Source organism: Salmo salar, chromosome 29, assembly GCF_965601325.2.
Source record: "Salmo salar chromosome 29, fSalSal1, whole genome shotgun sequence".
Classification (NCBI taxonomy): domain Eukaryota; kingdom Metazoa; phylum Chordata; class Actinopteri; order Salmoniformes; family Salmonidae; genus Salmo; species Salmo salar.
The window spans coordinates 44,278,165-44,304,794 of NC_138319.1; the positions used below are offsets into that span (position 1 = coordinate 44,278,165).

At 41.9% G+C, this 26,630-nt stretch overlaps 1 protein-coding gene across 6 annotated transcripts in view; it reads right to left on the reverse strand.

Annotated features, from left to right (window-relative positions):
- si:ch211-161h7.4 (uncharacterized) overlaps positions 1 to 26,324 on the reverse strand; it is a 57,415-nt gene extending 31,091 nt beyond the window's left edge. For 2 of the 6 annotated variants that reach the window (XM_082970839.1, XM_082970838.1), the window contains exons 1-3: positions 25,978 to 26,324; positions 25,733 to 25,776; positions 17,919 to 17,986 (exon numbers count right to left, since the gene is read on the reverse strand). In XM_082970839.1, coding sequence (XP_082826965.1) covers positions 17,919 to 17,986; positions 25,733 to 25,776; positions 25,978 to 26,001 — 136 coding nt within the window. In that variant the 5' untranslated portion in view covers positions 26,002 to 26,324. Of the gene's footprint in view, positions 1 to 17,918; positions 17,987 to 19,207; positions 19,462 to 25,732; positions 25,777 to 25,977 lie in introns of those variants that run through there. The other 4 variants (XM_082970843.1, XM_082970842.1, XM_082970841.1 and 1 more) reach the window with 3 other exon arrangements.
- Positions 26,325 to 26,630: the final 306 nt, after the last annotated feature.

The window sequence follows — 26,630 nt, forward strand, 5'->3', positions numbered from 1 at the left end:
AAGGTAGAAACTAGGGCCTGTAGGACCTGCCTTGTTGAAAGTGTTGTTAAAAAGGCAGAGTAATGCTTTATTATGGACAGACTTCTCCATGCAACTGTTATATCAATATCTGACCGAGTTTACAATCCAGGGTTACTCCAAGCAGTTCGTCACCTCAACTTGCTCAATTTCCACATTATTCATTACCAGACGTAGTTGAGATTTAGGGTTTAGTGAATGATTTGTCCCAAATACAATGCTTCCAGTTTTGTAAATATCTAGGACAAACATTCCTTGCCACCCACTCAATTTAACTGTAACAAATTTGTTAAGTGTTGCAGTCATTTCAGTCGCTGTAGTAGCTGACATGTATAGTGTTGAGTCATCCGCATACATAGACACTCTGTCTTTCCTCAAAGCCAGCGGCATGTCGTTAGTAAAGATTGAAAATAATTAAGGGCCTAGACAGCTGCCCTGGGGAATTCCTGATTCTACCTGGATTATGTTGGAGAGGCTTCCATTAAAGCACACCCTCTGTGTTCTGTTAGACAGGTAACTCTTTATCCACAATATAGCAGGGGATGTAAAGCCATAACACATAAGTATGAAGCAGTCTAATGTCTGTTGTTGGGGGCCTGCTACCAGCAACGGTTTGTGTCTGACAGTGCGTCCCGTTCAGATGGTTCAGCATTGCATCTGTACTACCATTACTGTCCCTCAATTCCACCTCGCAAAGTCTGCATTTCACTTCTCAAAGTATTGCCATTTGCCAGACAGGACTTTGCTGTTGTCGCTTGCCTTTCTCTGCCATTTTTCCAAGTTGATGATGTGTGGAGCTCTTTATATCTGTGGCAAATCATTTGAAAGATGCATATCTCCTGTTACAGCAGGTATTCGTTAAATGTTTTGTTTTCCGATGATGAAGGGGACCTAGAGGTAGTTTTGTGATAACTGTATTGTGATTGGAATTTTGTGGAGAAAAAAAAAAAAAAAAACTGTTAACATTAATGATCCCAATTTTGTCTTTCTATAAATAAAATGGGGCCAATGTGTGACATTGGGATAAACATTACTAAATGGTTTGAAAGAAAAACAAAATGCTCAAAATACAACAAGTGTAGACCTTACAGGGTGTTACGGTACAGAGTCAATGTGGAGGCTATATACAGGGTATTACGGTACTGAGTCAATGTGGAGGCTATATACAGGGTGTTACGGTACAGAGTCAATGTGGAGGCTATATACAGGGTATTACGGTACTGAGTCAATGTGGAGGCTATATACAGGGTGTTACGGTACAGAGTCAATGTGGAGGCTATATACAGGGGGTTACGGCACAGAGCCAATGTGGAGGCTATATACAGGGTATTACGGTACTGAGTCAATGTGGAGGCTATATACAGGGGGTACCGGTACAGAGTCAATGTGGAGGCTATATACAGGGGGTACCGGTACAGAGTCAATGTGGAGGCTATATACAGGGGGTACCGGTACAGAGTCAATGTGGAGGCTATATACAGGGTGTTACGGTACAGAGTCAATGTGGAGGCTTTATACAGGGTATTACGGTACAGAGTCAATGTGGAGGCTTTATACAGGGGGTACCGGTACAGAGTCAATGTGGAGACTATATACAGGGTATTACGGTACAGAGTCAATGTGCGGGGGTACAGGTTAGTTGAGGTAATATGTACATGTAGGTAGTGGTAAAGTGACTATGCATAGATAATAGAAAATAAAACAGCGAGTAGCAGCAGTGTAAAACAATGCAAATAGTCCGGGTAACCATTTGATCAGCTGGGAGTTGCGCAATACTCAATCCTACACAATTGCACACAGTAGACTCAGTGTCCAACCAGGGAGGCACAAAAACAAAAACTCATTACCTTGATGCTTTCTCTGTTAAATCTAACGAGACCCTACTGTAAATCAATCAGACGACATATGGTCAACTTGCTAGGGATATTAGATCCGACATGGGTCCAGGCACGACGGTCTTCACCGGCATAACGAATGAGGAACCAAAATAGTATATTCTGGACATTCCTCGCCAACACCTATTTTCCAGCACGTTGGCTATTGCATCGCATCACCACAGCTGTTCATCACTTGACTGTCGTTCAAAATTCCTTCCTGTATCAGACGTGGAAAAATAAAAAATAAAAATCACCAAATGTGTATCCAATCAGTATTATGCATAATTATTCAAGAACCACGTTAATGGAATCACGTTAATGACATTATCAATTTAGGTATCAAGGTAAGGTGGCTTTCAGTAATACGGAACAAAATATAAACCTAACATGTAAACAGTGGTGGAAAAAGTACTCAATTGTCATACTTGAGTAAAAGTAAAGATACCTTCATAGAAAATTAGTCAAGTCACACAGTAACATACAAGTATTTTGTTTTAAATATACTTAAGAATCAAAAGTAAAAGGGAACTGCTAAAATATACTTAATTATCAAAAGTAAAAGTATAATCCCAAACATTAAGCAAACCAGATGGCACAATCTTCAATTTTTTTTTATTGATGGATAGCCAAGGGTACACTCCAACACTCAGACATAATTTACAAAGGAGGCATGTGTTTAGGTTGTCCTCCAGACCAGAGGCAGTAGGGATGACCAGGGATGTTCTCTGTTTAGTGAGTCCTCCAGATCAGAGGCTGTAGGGACGACCAGGGATGTTCTCTGTTTAGTGAGTCCTCCAGATCAGAGGCAGTAGGGATGACCAGGGATGTTCTCTGTTTAGTGAGTCCTCCAGGTCAGAGGCAGTAGGGATGACCAGGGATGTTCTCTGTTTAGTGAGTCCTCCAGATCAGCGGCAGTAGGGATGACCAGGGATGTTCTCCGTTTAGTGAGTCCTCCAGATCAGAGGCAGTAGGGATGTTCTCTTGATAAGTGTGTGAATTGGACCATTTTCCAGTCAAAATGTCACAAGTACTTTTGGGTCTCAGGGAAAATGTATGGAGAAAAAAGTTCATAATTTTCCTTAGGAATGTAGTGAAGTAAAAGTAACAGTTGGCAAAAATATAAAAAATAGTTAAGTACAGACACCCAAAAAAACTACTTAAGTAGTACTTTCAAGTATTTTTACTTAAGTACTTTACACCACTGCATGTAAAGTCTTGGTCACATGTTTCATGAGCTGAAATAAAATATCCCAGAAATGTTCCATAGCACACAAAGCTTATTTCTCTCAAACATCTTACTGAGCATTTCTCCTTTGCCAAGATAATCCATCCACCTGACAGGTGTGGCACATCAACAAGCTGATTAAACAGCATGATCATTAGGCAGGTGCACCTTGTGCTGGGGACAATAAAAGGCCACTCTAAAATGTGCAGTTTTGTCACACAACGCCACAGATGTCTTATGTCACATGTTTCAGTAAGCAATTGGCATGCTGACTGCAGGAATGTCCACCAGAGGTGTTGCCAGATAATTGAATGTTCATTTCTCATCCGGCTTCTTCGCCTGCGGGACCGTCTTGAGACCAGCCACGTGGCCAGCTGATGAAAACATGTGCTCGCACAACCGAGGAATATTTGCAAACTGTCAGAAACAGTCTCAGGGAAGCTCATCTGTGTGCTCATCGTCCTCAACAGGGTCTTGACCTGACTGCAGTGGGGAAATGCTCAAGTTCGATGGCCACTGGCACGCTGGAGAAGTGTGCTCTTCACGGATGAATCCCAGTTTCATTTGTACCTGGCAGATGGCAGACAGCGTGTATGGCATTGTGTGGGATAGCGGTTTGCTGACGTCAGTGTTGTGACCAGAGTGCCCCATGGTGGAGGTGGGGTTATGGTATGGGCCCCATGGTGGAGGTGGGGTTATGGTATGGGCCCCATGGTGGAGGTGGGGTTATGGTATGGGCCCCATGGTGGCGGTGGGGTTATGGTATGGGCCCCATGGTGGAGGTGGGGTTATGGTATGGGCCCCATGGTGGCGGTGGGGTTATGGTATGGGCCCCATGGTGGCGATGGGATTATGGTATATGCATACGCTACGGACAATGAACACAAACGCATTTTATCAATAGCAATTTGAATGCACAGAGATCCCGTGATGAGATCCTGAGTCCCATTGTGGTGCCATTCATCCGCCGCCATCACCTCATGTTTCAGCATGATAAAGGTCGATCGATTATGATTTTTCAACGCTGATACCGATTATTGGAGAACCAAAAAAGCTGATACCGATGAAAATCGTCCGATATATATATATATATATTTTTTTTTTAAATGAAAAATCGGCTGATTTAATAGGTGACAATTATATAGTAATAACGACAATTACAACAATACTGAATGAACAATGAACACTTATTTTAACTTAATATAATACGTCAAAATCTATTTTGTCTCAAATAAATTATGAAACATGTTCAATTTGGTTTAAATAATGCAAAAACAAAGTGTTGGAGAAGAAAGTAAAAGTGCAGTATGTGCCATGTAAAAAAAGCTAACGGTTAAGTTCCTTGCTCAGAACATATGAAAGCTGGTGGTTCCTTTTAACATGAGTCTTCAATATTCCCAGTTAAGAAGTTTAAGGTTGTAATTATTATAGGACCATTTCTCTCTATACCATTTGTATTTCATATACCTTTGACTATTGGATGTTCTAATAGGTACTTTAGTATTGCCAGCCTAATCTCGGGAGTTGATAGGCTTGAAGTCATAAACAGCGCAATGCTTGAAGCACAGCGAAGAGCTGCTGGCAAACGCAGTAAAGTGCTGTTTGAATGAATGCTTACGAGCCTGCTGCTGCCTACCACCGCTCAGTCAGACTGCTCTATCAAATATCAAATCAGACTTCATTAATATAATAACACACAGAAATACGAGCCTTAGGTCATTAATATGGTAAAATCCGGAAACTATCATTTCGGAAACAAAACGTTTATTCTTTCAATGAAATACGGCACCGTTCCGTATTTTATCTAACGGGTGGCATCCCTAAGTCTAAATATTCCTGTTACATTGCACAACCTTCAACGTTATGTCATAATTACGTACAATTCTGGCAAATTAGTTTGCAACGAACCAGGCGGCCCAAACTGCTGCATATACCCTGATTCTGCGTGCAATGAACGCAAGAGAAGTGACAATTTCCCTAGTTTAATATTGCCTGCCAACATGAATTTCTTTTAACTAAATATTCAGGTTTAAAAAATACACTTCTGTGTATTGATCTTAAGAATGGCATTGATGTTTATGGTTAGGTACATTGGTGCAACGACAGTGCTTTTCTCGTGAATGCGCTAGTTAAATCACCGTTTGGCGAAGTAGGCTGTGGTTCAATGATAAATAACAGGCACCGCATAGATTACATGCAACGCAGGACAAGCTAGATAAACTAGTAATATCATCAACCATGTGTAGTTAACTTTTTAAGGTATAGGGGGCAGTATTTTCATTTTCGGATGAAAAGCGTGCCCAGAGTAAACTGCCTAATACTCGGGCCCAGAGTCAAATATTTGCATATAATTAGTAGATTTGGATAGAAAACATTCTGAAGTTTCTAAAACTGTTTGAATGATGTCTGTGAGTATAACAGAACTCATATGGCAGGCAAAAACCTGAGAAAAATCAAACCAGGAAGTGGGAAATCTGAGAATTGTAGTTATTTTGAATGCCTATCGAAACTACAGTGTCTGTGGGGTCACGTTGCACTTCCTACGGCTTCCATTGGCTGTCAACAGCCTTTAGAAACGTGTTTCATCCTTCTCCTGTTACTGGGCAGAAAATAGGAGCTCAGTGAGTTGTTTACTGCGCATGCACGTTTGGCGCACCTCTCCTTTTTCCTCTGTAATGAATACGCTATTGTCCGGTTGGAATATTATCAACGTTTTATGTTAAAAAGACCCTAAGGCTTGATTGTAAACAACGTTTGACATGTTTCTACGAACGGTAATGGAATTATTTGACTTTTCGTGTCTGGATTTACGCTCGCGCGTTATGCCTTTGGCTAGTGATCTGAACGCACGAGTATTTCGAACAAAAATAACATTTCTTGTGGAAGTAGGAGTCCTGGGAGTGCATTCTGACGAAGATCAGCAAAGGTAAGAGAATACTTATAATACTAATTCTGAGTTTAGTTGACCCCAGAAGTTGGCGGGTATCTGTATAGCTTGCTTTGATGGCTGAACTATGCACTCAGAATATTGAAAAATGTGCTTTCTCCGTAAAGCTACTTTAAAATCTGACACAGCGGTTGCATTAAGGAGAAGTATATCTATAATTCTTTCAATAACTGTTGTAAATTTTATCAACATTTATGATGAGTATTTTTGTAAATTGATGTGCTCATTCACCGGATGTTTTGGTGGGAATACATTTTCTGAACATCACGCGCCAATGTAAAATGGGGTTTTTGGATATAAATATTCACTTTATCGAGCAAAACATACATGTATTGTGTAACATGAAGTCCTATGAGAGCCAGGGCTCTGTGCAGGCCAGGCAAGTTCTTCCAGGCCACTTCTGTATGGATCTCGCTTTGTGCACAGGGGCATTGTAATGCTGAAACAGGAAAGGTTCTTCCCCAAACTGTTGGCACAAAGTTGTAAGCACAGAAATGGTTTGTCCATATTAATGCCCATGATTTTGGCATAACATGTTTGACGAGCAGGTGTTCACATACTTTTGGTCATGTAGTGAAATATATTAAATTCCATGAAAAAAAACACACACACACACACACACACTAAATAAGAGTTATACACTACCGGTCCAAAGTTTTAGAACACCTACTCATTCGAGGGTTTTTCTTATTTTGACTATTTTCTACATTCGAGAATAATAGTGAAGACATCAAAACTACGGAATAACTCATGTAGTAACCAAAAGTGTTAAACAAATAAAAATATATTTTATATTTCAGATTCTTCAAATAGCCACACTTTGCCTTGATGACAGCTTTGCACACTCTTGGCATTGTCTCAACCACCTTCATGAGGTAGTCACCTGGAATACAGGTGTATCTTCTTAACTTTTTTAGGATAGGGGGCAGCATTCGGAATTTTGGATGAAAAGCGTGCCCAAAGTAAACTGCCTGCTACTCAGGCCCAGAAGCAAGGATATGCATATAATTGGTAGATTTGGATAGAAAACTCTAAAGTTTCTAAAACTGTTAAAATAATGTCTGTGAGTATAACAGAACTTATTTGGCAGGCGAAACCCCGAGGACAAACCAACCAGGAATTATTTTCGAGGTGACAGTGTTTTCAATGGGTTTTCTATGTGGATCTATATTTCCAAGGCACATGCTTGCAGTTCCTATCGCTTCCACTGGATGTCAGTCTTTAGAAATTGGTTGATGTTTTTCTTTTGAGTAATAAAGAAGTATGGCTGTTCAGAACGAGGGTCGAGTCTAGTGTACTGTTGTGGTTGGGGCGCGCGACCTGAAAGCTCGCACCACTTTGTTTTCGTCCGGTATTGAACACAGTTTATCCCGTCTTAAATTTTATCGATTATTTACATAAAAAAATATTTAAAGTTGTATTAGGAAAGTTATTAGAAATGTTTGGATCAAGATTACAGGTAACTTAAGATATTTTGTAGTCATGTTGCGCGAGTTGAAACAGGTGTTTTTTTTTTTTTTTTTTTAATCAAACACGCCAAATAAATTGACATTTTGGAGATATAACGACGGAATTTATCAAACAAAAGGACCATTTATGATGTTTATGGGACATATTGGAGTGGAAACAGATCTTCAAAGGTAAGGCATGAATTATATCGTTATTTCAGAGTTTTGTGTCACGCCTGGCGGGTTGAATTATGATTGTCATGTGTTTGTTTGATGGGGTGCTGTCCTCAGATAATAGCGTGGTTTGCTTTCGCCGTAAAGCCTTTTTGAAATCTGACACGGTGGCTAGATTAACAAGAAGTTAAGCTTTAATTTGAAGTTCAATATTTTTAATAATGTTTTTTGAATTTCGCGCTCTGCCATTTCATCGGATGTTGTCGAAACGTTCTGCTAGCGGAACCCCTAGCCGTAAAAGGTTCAAAGTTTGTTTGTGGAATTTCTTTCCTTCTTAAAAACCTCTACGCGGTGTTCCCCCCCGTGGGATGGTTGAGCCAACATAGGCTAAAGAGGTTGTAAGAAACAAGAACATTTCCCAGGACATAGACATATCTGATATGGGCAGAAAGCTTAAATTCTTATTAATCTAACTACACTGTCAAATTTACAGTAGCTATTACAGTGAAAGAATACCATGCTATTGTTTGAGGAGATTGCACAGTTATGAACATGAAAATGTATCAAACCAATTAGGCACATTTGGGCAGACGTGATACAACATTTTGAACAGAAATGCAATGGTTCATTGGATCAGTCTAAAACTTTGCACATACACAAAATCGTAACTGCACCTAACCTGGAATAATACATTACGGCCTTTCTCCTGCATTTCAAAGATGATACAAAAAACATTTTTAAAACATGTTTTTTTCCCCATTGTATTATCTTTTACCAGATCTAATGTGTTATATTCTCCTACATTCATTTCACATTTCCACAAACGTCAAAGTGATTCTTTTCAAATGGTAGCAAGAATATGCATATAGATTTTGGTATGTCATTTTAGGAGAAAATTTAAAAAAGGTTCAGACCCTTGTGCGTTGCCTTGTGACAAGGTAGGAGTGGTGTACAGAAGATGGCCCTATTTTGGTAAAAGACCAAGTCCATAATATGGCAAGAACAGCTCAAATAAGCAAAGAGAAACGACAGTCTATTACTTTAAGACATGAAGGTCAGTCAATACGGAAAATGTCAAGAACATTGAAAGTTTCTTCAAGTGCATTCGCAAAAACCATCAATCGCTATGATGAAACTGGCTCTCATGAGGATACTGGCTCTCCACAGGAAAGGAAAACCCAGAGTTACCTCTGCTGCAGAGGATAAGTTCATTAGGAGTTACCAGTCACAGAAATTGCAGCCCAAATAAAATCTTCAGAGTTCAAGTAACAAACATCTCAACATCAACTGTTCAGAGGCGACTGTGAATCAGGCCTTCATGGTTGAATTGCTGCAAAGAAACCACTACTAAAAGGACACCAATAATAATAATAATAATAATAATAATAATAATAATAATAAGAGACTTGCTTGGGCCAAGAAACACGAGCAATGGACATAGACCGGTTGAAATCTGTCCTTTGGTCTGGGGTCCAAATTGGTGATTTTTAGTTCCTAACGCCATGTTATTTTGAGAACGGATTATCTCCGCATGTGCATTTCCCACCGTAAAGCATGGAGGAGGAAGTGTTATGGTGTGGGGGGGTGCTTTTGATTTGTAACAGTTTTTGGGCTACTACATGATTCCATGTGTTATTTCACAGTTTTGATGTCTTCACTGTTAACTCAAAATGATACAACGACAAGGTTCCAGTTTAACAAAGTTTACTATACCGTATAAACACACTACAAGATAGCCCGATATGCGATGGCTAGGTCCATCAACAACAAGACTTCCCGCGCAGGCGCACTCTTGACTGAGTGATATCCCTATATTTCTGTTATTACGGGGCTATTTAAAACACGAACTTAACAATCTCCCCCTTTTCTTTAAAGACAAATAAAACATCAACAACATCCAAGTATTATTCAAGCTCCCCATTACAAATGGGTTGTGTGACAGTTTTTATTTTTATTACTCAAGCTGCCACTTTCCATTACTGAGAGCCTGTAGGAGCACAATACCAGATGCCCCTTTTTTAGTCAGCAAGCTGTTCCTGAATCCGCTGGATTCTCTGTGCTTGAATAAGTTCCTTGATGCTGCTAATCTCAAGACTTAGTATTTTCTCTGTGAAAGACTTGGTTGACTTCAAAGCATCAACTAATGAGAGGTTATCAGTGACACAAACTACAGCTAGAATGTGCTGTTTTGTCTCACCAGTAATAAGCTCTGAGAACAGAGTTGCAAGAAAGAAAGATCGCATTGTCAATTCCATCCGCAAGAGCAAAGGTTTCTCCAGCAAATGTGCTTCGGACAACCCTTCTGATCCTTTTTGACTGCCAACAGATAGGTGATAATCTTCCTCCTTCACCCATTAACACGATTAGATGTCCACCTTGAGTGTCTCCATCTGTAAGGTTCCCTAGCGAAGCATCACTGAAGACAACTAGTTTCAAAGAGTCATCTTTTCCAACACGCTGAAGCTTTAAAGTCACTTGTTGTGATTTCAGTTTACGAACAACTTTGTTCGCCTCATGAACGGTTTGTAGTGGCGTGTTTTGTGTTAGCCTGTTATGGCTAGGGGGCATTATTTTCACGGCTGGATAAAAAACGTACCCGATCTAATCTGGTTACTACTCCTGCCCAGTAACTAGAATATGCATATACTTTTTATATATGGATAGAAAACACCCTAAAGTTTCTAAAACTGTTTGAATGGTGTCTGTGAGTATAACAGAACTCAAATGGCAGGTCAAAACCTGAGAGATTCCTTTACAGGAAGTGGCCTGTCTGACCATTTCTTGAACTTCTTTGCCATCTCTATCTTTTACAAAGGATCTCTGCTCTAACGTGACACTTCCTACGTCTTCCATGGGCGCTCAGAGCCCGGGAAAAACCTGAATGTCGTCATCCCAGCCCCAGGCTGAAACACATTATCGCCTTTCTCAAGTGGCTGATCAAGGGACTGTGGGCTTAGGCGCGTGCCCTGGCCGCCCCCGTCTTTGTGATTTTTCCTCTGTTTGCCGAAAAGGAGATTCCTGGTCGGAATATTATCGCTTTTTTACGAGATAAATTGCATAAAAATTGATTTTAAACAGCGGTTGACATGCTTCGAAGTACAGTATTGGAATATTTAGAAATTCTTTGTCACGAATTGCGCGCGACCCTGATTTACCATTTCGGATAGTGTCTGGGACGCACGAACAAAACGCCGCTATTCGGATATAACGATGGATTATTTTGGACCAAACCAACATTTGTTATTGAAGTAGCAGTCCTGGGAGTGCATTCTGACGAAGACAACAAAAGGTAATCAAACTTTTATAATAGTAAATCTGATTTTGGTGAAGGCTAAACTTGCCGTGTGTCTAAATAGCTAGCCCGTGATGGCTGGGCTATGTACTTAGAATATTGCAAAATGTGCTTTCACCAAAAAGCTATTTTAAAATCGGACATATCGAGTGCATAGAGGAGTTCTGTATCTATAATTCTTAAAATAATTGTTATGCTTTTTGTGAACGTTTATCGTGAGTAATTTAGTAAATTGTTAGTAAATTCCCCGGAAGTTTGCGGGGGGTATGCTAGTTCTGAACGTCACATGCTAATGTAAAAAGCTGTTTTTTGATATAAATATGAACTTGATTGAACAAAACATGCATGTATTGTATAACATAATGTCCTAGGTGTGTCATCTGATGAAGATCATCAAAGGTTAGTGCTGCATTTAGCTGTCTTCTGGGTTTTTGTGACATTATATGCTAGCTTGAAAAATGGGTGTCTGATTATTTCTGGCTGGGTACTCTGCTGACATAATCTAATGTTTTGCTTTCGCTGTAAAGCCTTTTTGAAATCGGACAGTGTGGTTAGATAAAGGAGAGTCTTGTCTTTAAAATGCTGTGAAATAGTCATATGTTTGAAAAATTGAAGTTTTTGTATTTTTGAGGAATTTGTAATTCGCGCCACGCCCATCATTGGATATTGGAGCAGGTGTTCCGCTAGCGGAACGTCTAGATGTAAGAGGTTAGATGCCACGTTGCAACCATCAAACATTACATCAGGTCTACTCTGTCTAGCAACATGTAAAATTTGTCCTATCTTTGACCTCAGTTGATCAGCTTCAATTCCACAGAGGGGAATTCCTTTGTACGGCTCTTGAAGAACCCGTGTGGATGGGTTGAAGATTCTTGATATAGCTCTCCTGTTGCATCAGGCTTGTTCCATCAACTGTAATAAACACTATGCAAACATAACAAAAATGATCATGCTGCTCACGGCATTATGACAGGCAAGTACTCCTGTCACATTGCAGTCTTGATCAAGCCAATGGAAGACTGCAGGATCCACTTGTGACATTTTTCCACCTGTATTCAGCATTGATGCCTTGACTTTGTTGTACCAGTAGAGTGATTCATCTGCCAGGCCATACACACACTTTTGTAGTTTCCACAGTGTTCCTTCGCTCTTAGCTTCAGGCGGAGGTCGAATGTGAATGTCCCTTGACAGCTCTGTTCCCTGCAAAAAAATGCAGATTTGATGTCTATGGAATTAAGTTTCCATTTTTTTCTGGCAGATCACTGTCATCAGCAATCTGAGTGACTCTGAGGCGCATGTCGGTGAGTCGTTTGGGAGTTGTTTAGCAGCCAGCTCCTCTCATCCACTAGGTGAGTCATTTGGGAGTTGTTTAGCAGCCAGGTCCTCTAAACCTCTAGCCACTAGACGTGCTTTAGGCACTATACCAGTAAAGGATTCTTTAAGGGTACACACCCACCTTGTTGAGACACGTTTGGACAATGTCTTTAACTTCCTCAAACACTCCATTTCTCCTCCAAATGACACGTCCTTTGTTTCAAGTACATCATCATTTTGAACGTCATTCTGTTTTTTCTCGGTTTTCCATTGGTTCAATTCTGAGATTATCTACAAGTGACAGGTCAGCTGACCCTGTTGTACCAGGAAGTGTAGCTGGTTCAGAGTACTGTAAGTTGTACCAGTTCTGGTGTTTTTCCTTTGGCTTTTCCTGCTCGTCCAATGACGGTTGCTGTATGTGGAATACCACTTTCTCTGTCCATGTATTTAACAGTTTGTCCAGTTTTCAGATTGGAACAACCATGTTGTCTTAACACATGTGGCTGTTGTTGAATGTTTTCCTCATTTGAACGCTCAACAGTATTATCTGTGGCATGGTTGAAGGTCTCTGGTCCATTTCCTGTGTCAGTTTCAGTGTCCATATCATTGGATGTGACATCTGGTAGGTTTGTGTCTGTTACCGTCCCTTTTTTGTCATTTTCATTAGGAGACTGATTCTCAGCAACAGCCCCTCTATCTTGTTGATCATTTACTTTCCGCAATCTTGATATCACCACACCATCTTGGCCAATGACTACTCCCGGTCCTTTCCACTCTTGACAGTCAACTCGTTTGTACACTTTGTTTCCAGTTTCGTATTTCTCGTCGGTGGGTCGTAGCCGTTTACGCAGAGCCCTGCGAATTCTCTCTGAGCACTCTGCTTCAGTGAACGCTTTTCTCGCTGTATGTAATGCTGACAGGTGCTGTCCCACCCATGCACTCACACTGGCCCCTTCTAGTGCTGGTGGCTTGTCAACCAGTACAGAGGGAAGATTAGGATTCTGACCCAACATTAGTTGCTATGGGCTGTAACCATGAACATTGTGCATTGAGTTCTTTGCCATCAAAGCCCAATCTAGGGCCGTTTTCTAGTCACATCCATTGCCTTGCTTCACTTTCAGCATGATCTCTGTGAGGGTTTGATTGCGTCTCTCCAGAAGTCCATTGCTCCATGGACTGTATGCAGCAGTTGTCTTTACTTCCATGTTGAATTTCTCTGCCATTTCTCTTATTTCATTATTATTGAATTCTCCTCCATTGTCACTGTACAGTTTCTGGGGCGGGCCATGCACACTTACCCAGGAATGCATGAAGTGCCTGACGATGTCACTGGGTTTCTTTGTATTCACAATGCTTCCAGCGCTGAAGCGTGTGAAGTGGTCGATTATGTGAAGGTACCACACACTTGGTACTAGCTCATGTAGATCTACAGACACTGTTTCATTGTACTTGGAAGCAAGTGGCAAACCAACAGCTCGTTTGGGCTTAGGTTTACTGTATTTTTTACATGTCTTACAACTGTTAACTATCTGCTGTAGAATGGAAATACTCTCATCATCATTATTCCCTGAACTGCTGAGTCATTTCAAGTCTGTCAACTGTAGCATGTCCAAAACTGTTTGTGAAGCTTTAACAATACTTTGTGTTTTTCTTTTGTGTTCATGCATGTTGCTGATGTTAGTTCTGTGTGAGTGCAAGGAGTGTTGCTTTGTTTGGAGACACATAACGTAACATGGATGGAAAGCTTAATTTATTTATCTTTTTAACAATTTCTCTCCCCAATTTCGTGGTACCCAATTGGTAGTTACAGTCTTGTCTCATCGCTGCAACTCCCGTACGGACCCGGGAGAGGCAAAGGTCGAGAGCCGCGAGTCCTCCGAAACACAACCCAGCCAAGCCACACTGCTTCTTGACACAACGTCCACTTAACCCAGAAGCCAGCCATACCAATGTGTCGAAGGAAACACCGTGCACCTGGCAACCGTGTCAGCGTGCACTGCGCCCGGCCCCCCACAGGAGTCACTAGTGCGCGATGGGAGAAGGACATCCCTGCCGGCCAAACCCTCCCCTTAACCCGAACGACGCTGGGCTAATTGTGCGCCGCCCCATGGGTCTCCCGGTCACGACAAAGCCTGGACTGGAACCCAGAATCTCTAGTGGCACAGCTAGCACTGCCTTAGACAAAGCTTTTTCATTGAATACTCTTACAAGTGTATAAATAATAACGTCCGTTTGGATATCCGGATATTCAATTAACCGTGCCGATCCCTAACGAGTCATTCCACCAAGTCTAACACATGCCCTTATCATGACTCCAATTTCATTGCTGCGATTCCACTTACATACAGCATCTGCCGTCTGGGGGAAATGCCCGACACTTCCAAATTGCTCCGTCTAAACGTGAACACGCTTCGCTTGCGATACCACTTTGGAAACATATGGAAATTACTGAATTTCAGTTTATGTGTAGTGTAGAGTAGAGAATCAATGAACCATCTAAGACACCATGAAATGTATTCTCTCCAAAACCAAAAATATAGTTTTTCAGCTGTTTGAAGATGGTGTACATAATCTAAAGTAAAAGACGCAAAAAGTAAAAATGTGAAACATAGAAATAGCTCTACTGCTTCTTAGACTTGCTTTAAATGAGAATGACAGATCTATAACTAACATTTCTATATGAATTTGGTCAAGTTGCCCAAAAAGTTATTTGTGTAAAATCTACACAGTTGTATTCTGTAGGTGTCACTGAGTCAGCTGATACCCCAGATCCAAAGGTAAGGCTGTACAGTGACATAAGATTTTTTTTAGGGGGTGGCATACTTAAGTCCAATACATCCACAGAGCGATTTTAACAAATATGTTTGTCAAATGAACTATGTGTCTTGTGTTGAAGTTATATAACATTCCAATCTTGTTTTGTATTATTTAGTCCAAATATGGCATGATTCCACTATTTGTATCCGTTTCCATCACTTTCAATTAGGGTCTTATTTTTTAGGCAAATCGCAAATTCCACTAATGTAGCTGTGCATTGCAATATTAATTTTCATTACACATAGTTAAGTTAATGTGGCTCATTCCACAGTGGTTTCCGAGTCCTGAAACAGCATTTTTCATAATGTATCTTGATCTGGAGGTGGCACAGCCACAAATGAATAAGTCTGATTTTAAACCTCACCTTAACCACACTGCTGACTTTTTACAATACAGCCAAGTTGGACTTTGCAGCTGGGAAATTATTCAGTGCCGCATCCAGGACAAGACTCGTGACAATAAATGTCATCCTGCTGGCTGATACCTATGGATTGTGGATCCATAAAATTAGGGAAGACTGTACAGTGAAAAATAAATATGCCCCCAATGTAACTCTGAAGTCTAATACATCCACAAAGCCATTTCAACCGATATTTTCTTTTTGGGGTCAAATTAAGCAAATTATTGTATTTTGTGAAATTGATAGAACATTCTAACCTTGTTTAGCATTATCAAATATGGCATGATTCTACTATTTGCATTTCTTTAAATAAGGGACTTTAATTCTGAAGGTGAAACACAAATTCCACTAATGTGGCTAATCGTTATTGTGGCTAGCTTCACATAATGTGCTGCATGCCCCTTGGGTTCTGAAGAGCAAGTCGAGCACTGGATAATGCCTACCAACACAATACATACAGTTGACGTCAGAGGTTTACATACACTTAGGTTGGAGTCATTGAAACTCGTTTTTCAACCACTCCACAAATGTCTTGTTAACAAACTATAGTTTTGGCAAGTCGGTTAGGACATCTACTTTGTGCATGACACAAGTCATTTTTCCAACAATTGTTTACAGACAGATTATTTCACTTATAATTCACTGTATCACAATTCCAGTGGGTCAGAAGTTTACATACACTAAGTTGACAGTGCCTTTAAACAGCTTGAAAAATTCCAGAAAATGATGTCATGGCTTTAGAAGCTTCTGAGTCTAATTGACATCATTTGAGTCAATTGGAGGTGTACCTGTGGATGTATTTCAAGGCCTACCTTCAAACTCAGTGCCTCTCTGCTTGACATCATGGGAAATTCTAAAGAAATCAGTCAAGACCTCAGATAAAGTTGTAGACCTCCACAAGTCTGGTTCATCCTTTGGAGCAATTTCCAAACGCCTGAAGGTACCACGTTCATCTGTACAAACAATAGTACGCAAGTATAAACACCATGGGACCACGCAGCTGTCAAACCGCTCAGGAAGGAGATGCGTTCTGTCTCCTAGAGATGAACATACTTTGGTGCGATAAGTGCAAATCAATCCCAGAACAGCAAAGGACCTTTTGAAGATGCTGGAGGAAACAGGTACAAAAGTAAGTAAAACGAGTCCTATATCGACATAACCTGAAAGGCCGCTCAGCAAGGAAGAAGCCACTGCTCCAAAACCGCCATTAAAAAGCCAGACTACGGTTTGCAACTGCACATGGGGACAAAGATCATACTTTTTGGAGAAATGTCCTCTGGTCTAATGAAACAAAAATAGAACTGTTTGGCCATAATGACCATCGTTATGTTTGGAAGAAAAAGGGGGAGGCTTGCAAGCCGAAGAACACCGTCCCAACCGTGAAGCACGGGGGTGGCAGCATCATGTTGTGGGGGTGCTTTGCTGCAGGAGGGACTGGTGCACTTCACAAAATAGATGGCATCATGAGGAAAGAAAATTATGTGGATATATTGAGGCAACATCTCAAGATATCAGTCAGGAAGTTATAGCTTGGTCGCAAATGGGTCTTCCAAATGGACAATGACCCCAAGCATACTTCCAAAGTTGTGTCAAAATGGCTTAAGGACAACAAAGTCAATGTATTGGAGTGGCCATCACAAAGCCCTGACCTCAATCCTATAGAAAATGTGTGGGCAGATCTGAAGAAGCGTGTGCGAGCAAGGAGGCCAACACACCTGACTCAGTTACACCAGCTCTGTCAGGAGGAATGGGCCAAAATTCACCCAACTTATTGTGGGAAGCTTGTGGAAGGCTACCTGAAACGTTTGACCCAAGTTAAACAATTTAAAGGCAATGCTACCAAATACTAATTGAGTGTATGTAAACTTCTGACCCACTGGGAATGTGATGAAAGAAATAAAAGCTGAAATAAATCACTACTATTACTCTGACATTTCACATTCTTAAAATAAAGTGGTGATCCTAACTGACCTAAGACAGGGAATTTTTACTAGGATTAAATGTCAGGAATTGTGAAAAACTGAGTTTAAATGTATTTGGCTAAGGTGTATGTAAACTTCCGACTTCAACTGTATATACATTTTTGTATTTAACTAGGCAAGTAATTTAAGAACAAATTCTTATTTACAATGATGGCCTACCGGCCAAACCTTCCCCTGACCCAGACAACGCTGAGCCAATTGTGCGCCGCACTATGGGACTCCCGATCACGGCCAGTTGTGATACAGCCTAAGATCGAACCAGGGTCTGTAGTGACACCTCTAGCACTGACACGCAGTGCCTTAGACCGCTGCGCCACTCTGGAGCCCCCATCTCCACCTCCTTTATATGCGACTTTGGTCAGGAATCTTAGTTTCCATTGACAACATGTGAGAGGATGAATATTAAAGTGAGTATATTTCTTACCCAAGTCTTTGAACCAAGTATTGGAGTCATCAATGTCCAGTTTGGCATTTCCCTTCATGGTTGATGCGCTGACAGGACAGAAGAACATCAACATAGAAAGACGGTTTCATTTTCTAGTATTTATGACGATGGTTAACATTGATTATACTAATGTATGACAACCTGATCACTGGTTACCCCATGCAAATTCAGCCAGAAGTCTGGCAAAAAAAAATATGCAAGTCTCTACAAGCCAGAATGTTGAAAATAATCCTATTTACACCTCCTGTCCGTGCCGTTGGTCCTTTCGACGGTAGGAGGTTGAGAGCTCCGATAGGGTGTCACTTGTAATCAATAGAAGAATGTAACCGAACATAGTCGACCCAAGCACATTTCCTTATTATCAGCTGAAAGAACTTGTGAAATTTGCCAGCTGCTTGCGTGAAACAATGTTCATTCTGTGGTTTGATTAGGCTCTGCCATATTGTGCAAGTGTTGGTCGCATGCAACAACAACAAAATATATATGACCGAAAACAGCTTTTGGACATCAGCACTGCAATCACAAACCTCAATTTGGATGACAACTTCTACTTCAACGAGTCGTCAGCTCTGGACGTACTGCTTACTCCGGACCAGGCCCTAATTCCCGGGACTCGAACGAGGAAGCGATGGCGCAAGAGGCAAATGAGCAAGGATCCTGATGAGACTACGTTGGTGAGCAAATAAAATCGCCTCTATCCTTCTTTCGACTGGCAAACGTACCATCACTAGAGAAACTGGACGAACGCCGCTCGAGACTATCCCATCAACGGGACCTGAAGAACTGTAATATTCTATGTTTCTCGGAGTCGTGGCTGAACAATAGATAATATACATCTGTCTAGTTTTTACACGCATTGTCTCGACCAGACGGTAGCCTCTGGTAAGACTAAGGGAGGAGGGGTGTGTCTCTTTGTTAAAGGAAAACACCACCCAAAAACTCTTTTGATGCACAATCATATGATGCATTTTGCATCATAGAATGGAAAATACATCATACAGTGATGATTTCTGTATTTTGAAAGTTAAATATCTTGAAAACCTGATTACTTTCAAGCAAAACATGTTGGGACTATGTCAACAATGGACTAATGAAACAAATACCAAAAGATGGTTTATGGGTGGAATTGTCCTTTAATAGCAGCTGGATCTCTAATGTTTAGAAAGTCTCAAGTTTTTCCCTCACCAGAGTAAGAATACCTCATGACAAGCTGTAGAACATACTATTTACAAAGAGAGTTTTCATACATATTTCATAGCTGTACTTACCACCAGACCGCACTCAACGAGCTGTAAAAGGCCATAACCAAACAAAGTGCAAATCCTGAGGCGGTGGCCTGTGATTTTAATGCAGGGAAACAAATCCGTTTTAACTCATTTTTTACCAGGATGTCACCTGTGCAACTAGAGGCAACAAAACTCAATCACCTTTACTCCACACACAGAAACGCATACAAGACTCTCCCTCGCCCTCCATTTGGTAAATCGGACAATAACTATCCTCCCGATTCCTGCTTACAAGCAAAAACTCAAACAGGAAGTGCAAGTGACCCGCTCAATAAGGAAGTGGTCCAATGAAGCGGATGCTAAGCTAGAGGACTGTTTTGCAAGTACAGACTGGAATATGTTCAGCGATTCATCCGATAACATTGAGGAGTTTACAACACCAGTCAACGGCTTCATTAATAAGTGCATCGACGACGTGGTCCCCACAGTGACCGTACGTACATATCCTAACCAGAAGCCATGGATTACAGGCAACATCCTCACTGAGCTAAAGGCAAGAGCTGCCGCTTTCAAGGAGCGGGACACTAATCCAGACACTTACAAGAAGTCCCGCTACGACCTCCTGTGACAGGGCTTGCAAACTATCATGGATTACAAAGGGAAAACCAGCCGCCAGCTGTCCAGTGACGCAGGTCAACCAGACGAGATAAATGACTATGCTTACGTCGAGGCAAGCAACACTGAACCATGCATGACAGCACCAGCTGTTCCGGGCGACTGTGCGATCTCGTAGCCAATGTAAGAAAGACCTTTAAACATGTTATCATTCACAAGGCCGCAGGGCAAGATCGATTACCAGGACACGTACTCAGAGCATGCGCTGACTAGCTGGCAAGTGTCTTAACTGACATTTTCAACCTCTCCCTGACCGAGTCTGTAATACCTCAAGGAGAGCACCACCATCCCTGTGCCCAAGAACGCCAAGGTAACCTGTCTAAATGACTAACCGCCCCGTAGCACTCACATCTGTAGCCATGAAATGCTTTGAAAGGCTGGTCATTGCTCACATCAAAACCATCATCCCAGACAACCTAGACCCACTCCAATTTGCATACCGCCCAAACAGATCCACAGATGAATCAATCTCTATTGCACTCCACACTGCCCTTTCCCACCTGGACAAAAGGAACACCTATGTGAGAATGCTATTCATTGACTACAGCTCAGCGTTCAACACCATAGTGCCCTCAAAGCTCATCACTAAGCTAAGGAACCTGAGACTGAACACCTCCCTCTGCAACTGGATCCTGGACTTCCTGACGGGCCGCCCCCCAGGTGGTGAGGGTAGGCAACAACACGCTGACCCCTCAACACAGGGGCCCCTCAGGGCTGCGTGCTTAGTCCCCTCCTGTACTCCCTGTTCTCCCACGACTGCATGTCCGGGCACAACCCCAATATCATCATTAAGGTTGCTGACGACACGACAGCCTTTATCACAGACGACGATGTGACAGGGAGGTCTACAGGGAGGTCTACAGGGAGGTCTCTATAGGGAGGTCTACAGGGAGGTCTACAGGGAGGTCTACAGGGAGGTCTACAGGGAGGTCTACAGGGAGGTCTATAGGGAGGTCTACAGGGAGGTCTACAGGGAGGTCTACAGGGAGGTCTACAGGGAGGTCTACAGGGAGGTCTCTATAGGGAGGTCTCTATAGGGAGGTCTCTATAGGGAGGTCTCTACAGGGAGGTCTACAGGGAGGTCTACAGGGAGGTCTACAGGGAGGTCTACAGGGAGGTCTACAGGGAGGTCTACAGGGAGGTCTACAGGGAGGTCTACAGGGAGGTCTACAGGGAGGTCTACAGGGAGGTCTACAGGGAGGTCTACAGTGACCTGGCAGTGTTGTTTGTTGCACAACTTGACCTCAGGTACTTTCTTAAAATGTAGCTACAAAACCATTTCTTAGATATAAAATTGAATTTAACGGTATTGAAAATCCATCCCGTGGCTTTTTTCCAAATAGCCTGGTATAGAGTATACCACCCAAGCCTTGTGAGTACGGCCCGGTACATCACCGGGGCTGAGCTCGCTGCCATCCAGGACCTCAAAAGAAGGCTCTAAAAATTGTCAAAGACTTCAGCCACCCGAGTCATAGACTCTTTCTGTCAACGCACGGCAAGCGAGAGCGATGCACTAAATCTGAAACCAACAGGATCCTGAACACCTTCCACCCCCATGCCGTAAGACTGCTAAATAGTTAGCTATTTAGCAATCTTCATTGACCCCCTTTTGCACTGAGTATTTTGTCTCAGCACATCTACACATGTATTCCTAGTTATATGTACATACAGTACCAGTTAAAAGTTCACACCGACGCATTCAAGAGTGTTTCTTTATTTGTACGATTTTTCACATTGTAGAATAATAGTGAAGACATCAAAACTATGAAATAACACATGTGGAATCATGTAGCAATTAAAAACATTATACAAAGTGGTTGTTGAAAAACGAGTTGGTTGAAAAACGAGTTTTAATGACTCCAACCTAAGCGTATGTAAACTTCCGAATTCAACTGTATATATACACAGTTGCAAAAAAATTCTATATATATTTTGCATAAAGAATTTTTTGCTTCGTCATTATGGGTTGTTGCGTGTAGACTGATGAGTAAAACATTTATTTAATCCATTTTAGAATAAGGCTGTAACATAACAAAATGTGGAAAAGGTCAAGGGGTCTGAATACTTTCCCAAGGCGCTGTATAGTATGTCTTTTATTTGTTGTGTTGTTTCCTGTTTAGACCCCAGGAAGAGTAGCTGCTGCCTTGGCAATAGCTAATTGGGATCCTAATAAATACTAAATATAAATGTCAATACGCACAATTGGCTGACGGGAGGTGATTTCCCACAGTCAAAGCCCGTAAATAAGAGCCACGACACTAATAGTTGTGTAAACTCTTCACAGTTGTGTTCTGTGTTAATCACAAATCCTGTGTGTCACCAAGTAGACTGATACCCCATTTCATGGATCAACAATCCTTAGGTAAGACTGTACAGTGAAATATAAGTATGCCCCCAACGCAACTCTGAAGTCTAATGCATCCAGTTCAATTCCAACTGACTTGTTTATTTGTCAAATTAACTAATTATTATATTTATATAACATTCCAACCTTGTTCAGCATTATCTAATCCAAATATGGCATGCTTCCACTATTTGAGGTGAACGGGTTGATTTGGAAACAGTACATTGATGATATTTGTGTTCTATGGAGGGGTGATTCAAAGCTCCAGGCATTCCATGCTTTTCTTAACTCTTGTCTGAGCACCTGAGATTTACTATGCAATCTGACACACGTCAAATCAGTTTCCTTGATCTTCTGAGGATAATGTTCTATACAGTGACCTTTACAGGAATCTTACTGATTGTAATAGTTTGTTGAGGGCTGATAGCTGTCAACCGCTTCCCTTGAAAAACAGTTTAGCCTACAGCCAATTCTGTCTAATCAAAATAATTTACAAAAAACAAATCAGATTTTGAAAGAAATATGGCTGAGACGCAAAAAATATTCAAGCAGAGGGGGTACAAAAATGGTCAGATTAATACTGAGAAAATGCAAAACAAATGAAGACGTGATCTCTTTCAAGGACAGTCTCGCATAAAGAAGCATTCTTGCGTTCCAACTACCCTCCATTCAAAGCGCTCTGAACAAATTAAGAGAATCGTTCACAAACATTGGCACATTCTAAGATCCGATGACAGTATTGGTAATGTGTTTTCAGACCCTCCCTTGGTCGTATTCTCACGGGGCAGAAATCTCAGAGATCAAAAGGGTAAACTGATTTACCACCCCAAAATATCCCTGCACGGCATCTATTTGCACCTCTACCAGATGGAAACTACAAGTGTAATGGCTGCGCTCAATGCAATGGCACTTATAAATGTAGATCCTTCAAACTCCCCCAAACAGGGAAATGGATCCCAATCAAAGGTGTTTCCACCTGCTCCACTAAGGCAGTTATTTACCTTATAACTTGTCCTTGTGGTAAAAATGATGTGGGTAAAACAAAGCGTGAATTAAAAGTACGTATCTCAGAGCATCGTAGCACCATTAGGAGCAAAAACACGACTTGCCCAGTTGCGGCCCACTTTTTGGAAGCGAACCACTCGATTTCGTCTCTGCGTTATATCGGCATCGAACATGTCACCCTCCCTAGGAGAGGGGGTGACCTCGACAATTTATTGTTAAAACAAAAGGCTGCCTGGATCTATAATTTAAAGACCCTTGCTCCCTTCGGTCTCAATGTAGACTTTGACCTGAAGCCGTTCTTGAGATTGTGATTTTGCTATTCGTTGTAAATGTTTGTAGGCCTATGTATCCAAATTGTATCTATTATCGTATGCTATCCATTCATGTGTTTGTATGTTCTTCTTATATCTGAGAATTAACCAATGATATCAGGCCACATCCCACCATGATTAGACACCTGTGTGTGTTTTTTTGACACTTTATAAAAACTAGTGACCAGCAGGGTTTGTCATCATACCCTGATGAAGACAGCGCGTCTGTCAAAACGCTGGTTATTAGGTTATTCAATTATTGCATCTGAGCTCCTAGAGTGTGCAGTTATCCTTTTTCTAGTAGTCTACTCCTCCAGCCAGCACCTCTCCTAAACAGGTGTTCTACTCTGCTAGCCAGCACCTCTCCTAAACAGGTGTTCTACTCCTCCAGCCAGCACCTCTCCTAAACAGGTGTTCTACTCTGCTAGCCAGCACCTCTCCTAAACAGGTGTTCTACTCCTCCAGCCAGCACCTCTCCTAAACAGGTGTTCTACTCTGCTAGCCAGCACCTCTCCTAAACAGGTGTTCTACTCTGCTAGCCAGCACCTCTCCTAAACAGGTGTTCTACTCTGCTAGCCAGCACCTCTCCTAAACAGGTGTTCTACTCTGCTAGCCAGCACCTCTCCTAAACAGGTGTTCTACTCTGCTAGCCAGCACCTCTCCTAAACAGGTGTTCTACTCTGCTAGCCAGCACCTCTCCTAAACAGGTGTTCTACTCTGCTAGCCAGCACCTCTCCTAAACAGTTGTTCTACTCTGCTAGCCAGCACCTCTCCTAAACAGGTGTTCTACTCTGCTAGCCAGCACCTCTCCTAAACAGGTGTTCTACTCTGCTAGCCAGCACCTCTCCTAAACAGGTGTTCTACTCCTCCAGCCAGCACCTCTCCTAAACAGGTGTTCTACTCCTCCAGCCAGCACCTCTCCTAAACAGGTGTTCTACTCTGCTAGCCAGCACCTCTCCTAAACAGGTGTTCTACTCTGCTAGCCAGCACCTCTCCTAAACAGTTGTTCTACTCTGCTAGCCAGCACCTCTCCTAAACAGGTGTTCTACTCTGCTAGCCAGCACCTCTCCTAAACAGTTGTTCTACTCTGCTAGCCAGCACCTCTCCTAAACAGGTGTTCTACTCTGCTAGCCAGCACCTCTCCTAAACAGGTGTTCTACTCTGCTAGCCAGCACCTCTCCTAAACAGGTGTTCTACTCTGCTAGCCAGCACCTCTCCTAAACAGGTGTTCTACTCCGCTAGCCAGCACCTCTCCTAAACAGGTGTTCTACTCCGCTAGCCAGCACCTCTCCTAAACAGGTGTTCTACTCTGCTAGCCAGCACCTCTCCTAAACAGTTGTTCTACTCTGCTAGCCAGCACCTCTCCTAAACAGGTGTTCTACTCTGCTAGCCAGCACCTCTCCTAAACAGTTGTTCTACTCTGCTAGCCAGCACCTCTCCTAAACAGGTGTTCTACTCTGCTAGCCAGCACCTCTCCTAAACAGGTGTTCTACTCCGCTAGCCAGCACCTCTCCTAAACAGGTGTTCTACTCCGCTAGCCAGCACCTCTCCTAAACAGGTGTTCTACTCTGCTAGCCAGCACCTCTCCTAAACAGGTGTTCTACTCCTGCTAGCCAGCACCTCTCCTAAACAGGTGTTCTACTCCTCTAGCCAGCACCTCTCCTAAACAGGTGTTCTACTCCTCTAGCCAGCACCTCTCTTAAACAGGTGTTCTACTCTGCTAGCCAGCACCTCTCCTAAACAGGTGTTCTACTCCTCCAGCCAGCACCTCTCCTAAACAGGTGTTCTACTCCTCCAGCCAGCACCTCTCCTAAACAGGTGTTCTACTCCTCTAGCCAGCACCTCTCCTAAACAGGTGTTCTACTCCTCCAGCCAGCACCTCTCCTAAACAGGTGTGCGTTTCTTTCTTATCCAAATTAACACAGGTTTAGGATATTTTATACGTGTTATTCTGACTGCTATGATCGCACAGTTAACATTACCTTTATTACGAAACCTTTGATTTGTTTATAATTATTACATAAATTATATTCAACTCAAAGTTACGTTTGCTGATTTAAGATTCTCATAGAACCAAACGTATAACATCAACTTGACAGACATTATTTTCGGCGTTTTTCCAAAAACACATTTTCCTCATAGGCTTTGTCCAACGAACGAACAGAGTTAATGCCTACAAAAATACGCCATTGCCATTTCTCTATACCAAGTTATCTAGAATAGGTTTCTTACCTCGCTTTACTGGAGAAGTACCGGAGCTTCTTCTGAGGTCTCGCCTGTGAAAAGACAGATTGACGTTTTGCAGACGTGATTATCAGCTGGGATAGCTAACGGTGTTAGCAAGTTAGCTAACTATAGTCAGTTACGTTAGGTAGCTAATGTTAGCTAGTTTTTCACTGCATATGGCAAGTTATTCTGTAATGTTAGTTTGCTAGCCAAAGGTAGCTTGTCAATACTTAGCGAAAATAAATAGCTACCAGATTTGGGTATTTGGAGTCCATTTCTGTCCGTGTAGACTCAGCCAAACGTATTTAGCCCGCTTGATAATAAATCGGTCTAGCTAGCGTAGCACAGCCCTTCCGCCATTTCTCCCAATTATTGAAAAAGGAGTGTTATTATTTGCACGCTGAAACTAAACTTGCAATCAAGTTGACACATATGATACAGTTAGACACGTATCCTTAGTTCGTGAGAAAAAAAAAATATATATATCAATGTTTACAAGACCTCTAACGTTAGCAAAACGAAGACGTTGTTGACAACAACAACAAAAAATTGCCCGCGCTAACTTCAAGCACTACCTCTGTCGTGCCGGAAATGTGTTCAGACAGAGATACTTTTCAGGAGATGGGAAACTGCATTACATTTGAGGTAATACACATGACCCAGATGCCCATCCGTAGTTAAGACTACGCGGTGCATTCTGGGACAAGGCGATCCGTTCTTCAATGGGTGCCAGCTGAAAACAAAACATGAATTACGTCACCAAGAAGAACAACATTACAAATATTTTCCAAGTTGTGAGATAATGAACGTGTTCTCTGTAATATCGTATAGCTTTGAATTCGTGACATGATGTACTTTCGAGGAAAATAGTCAGGTTTTTTGACTCCATACCCTGACTTTTAGA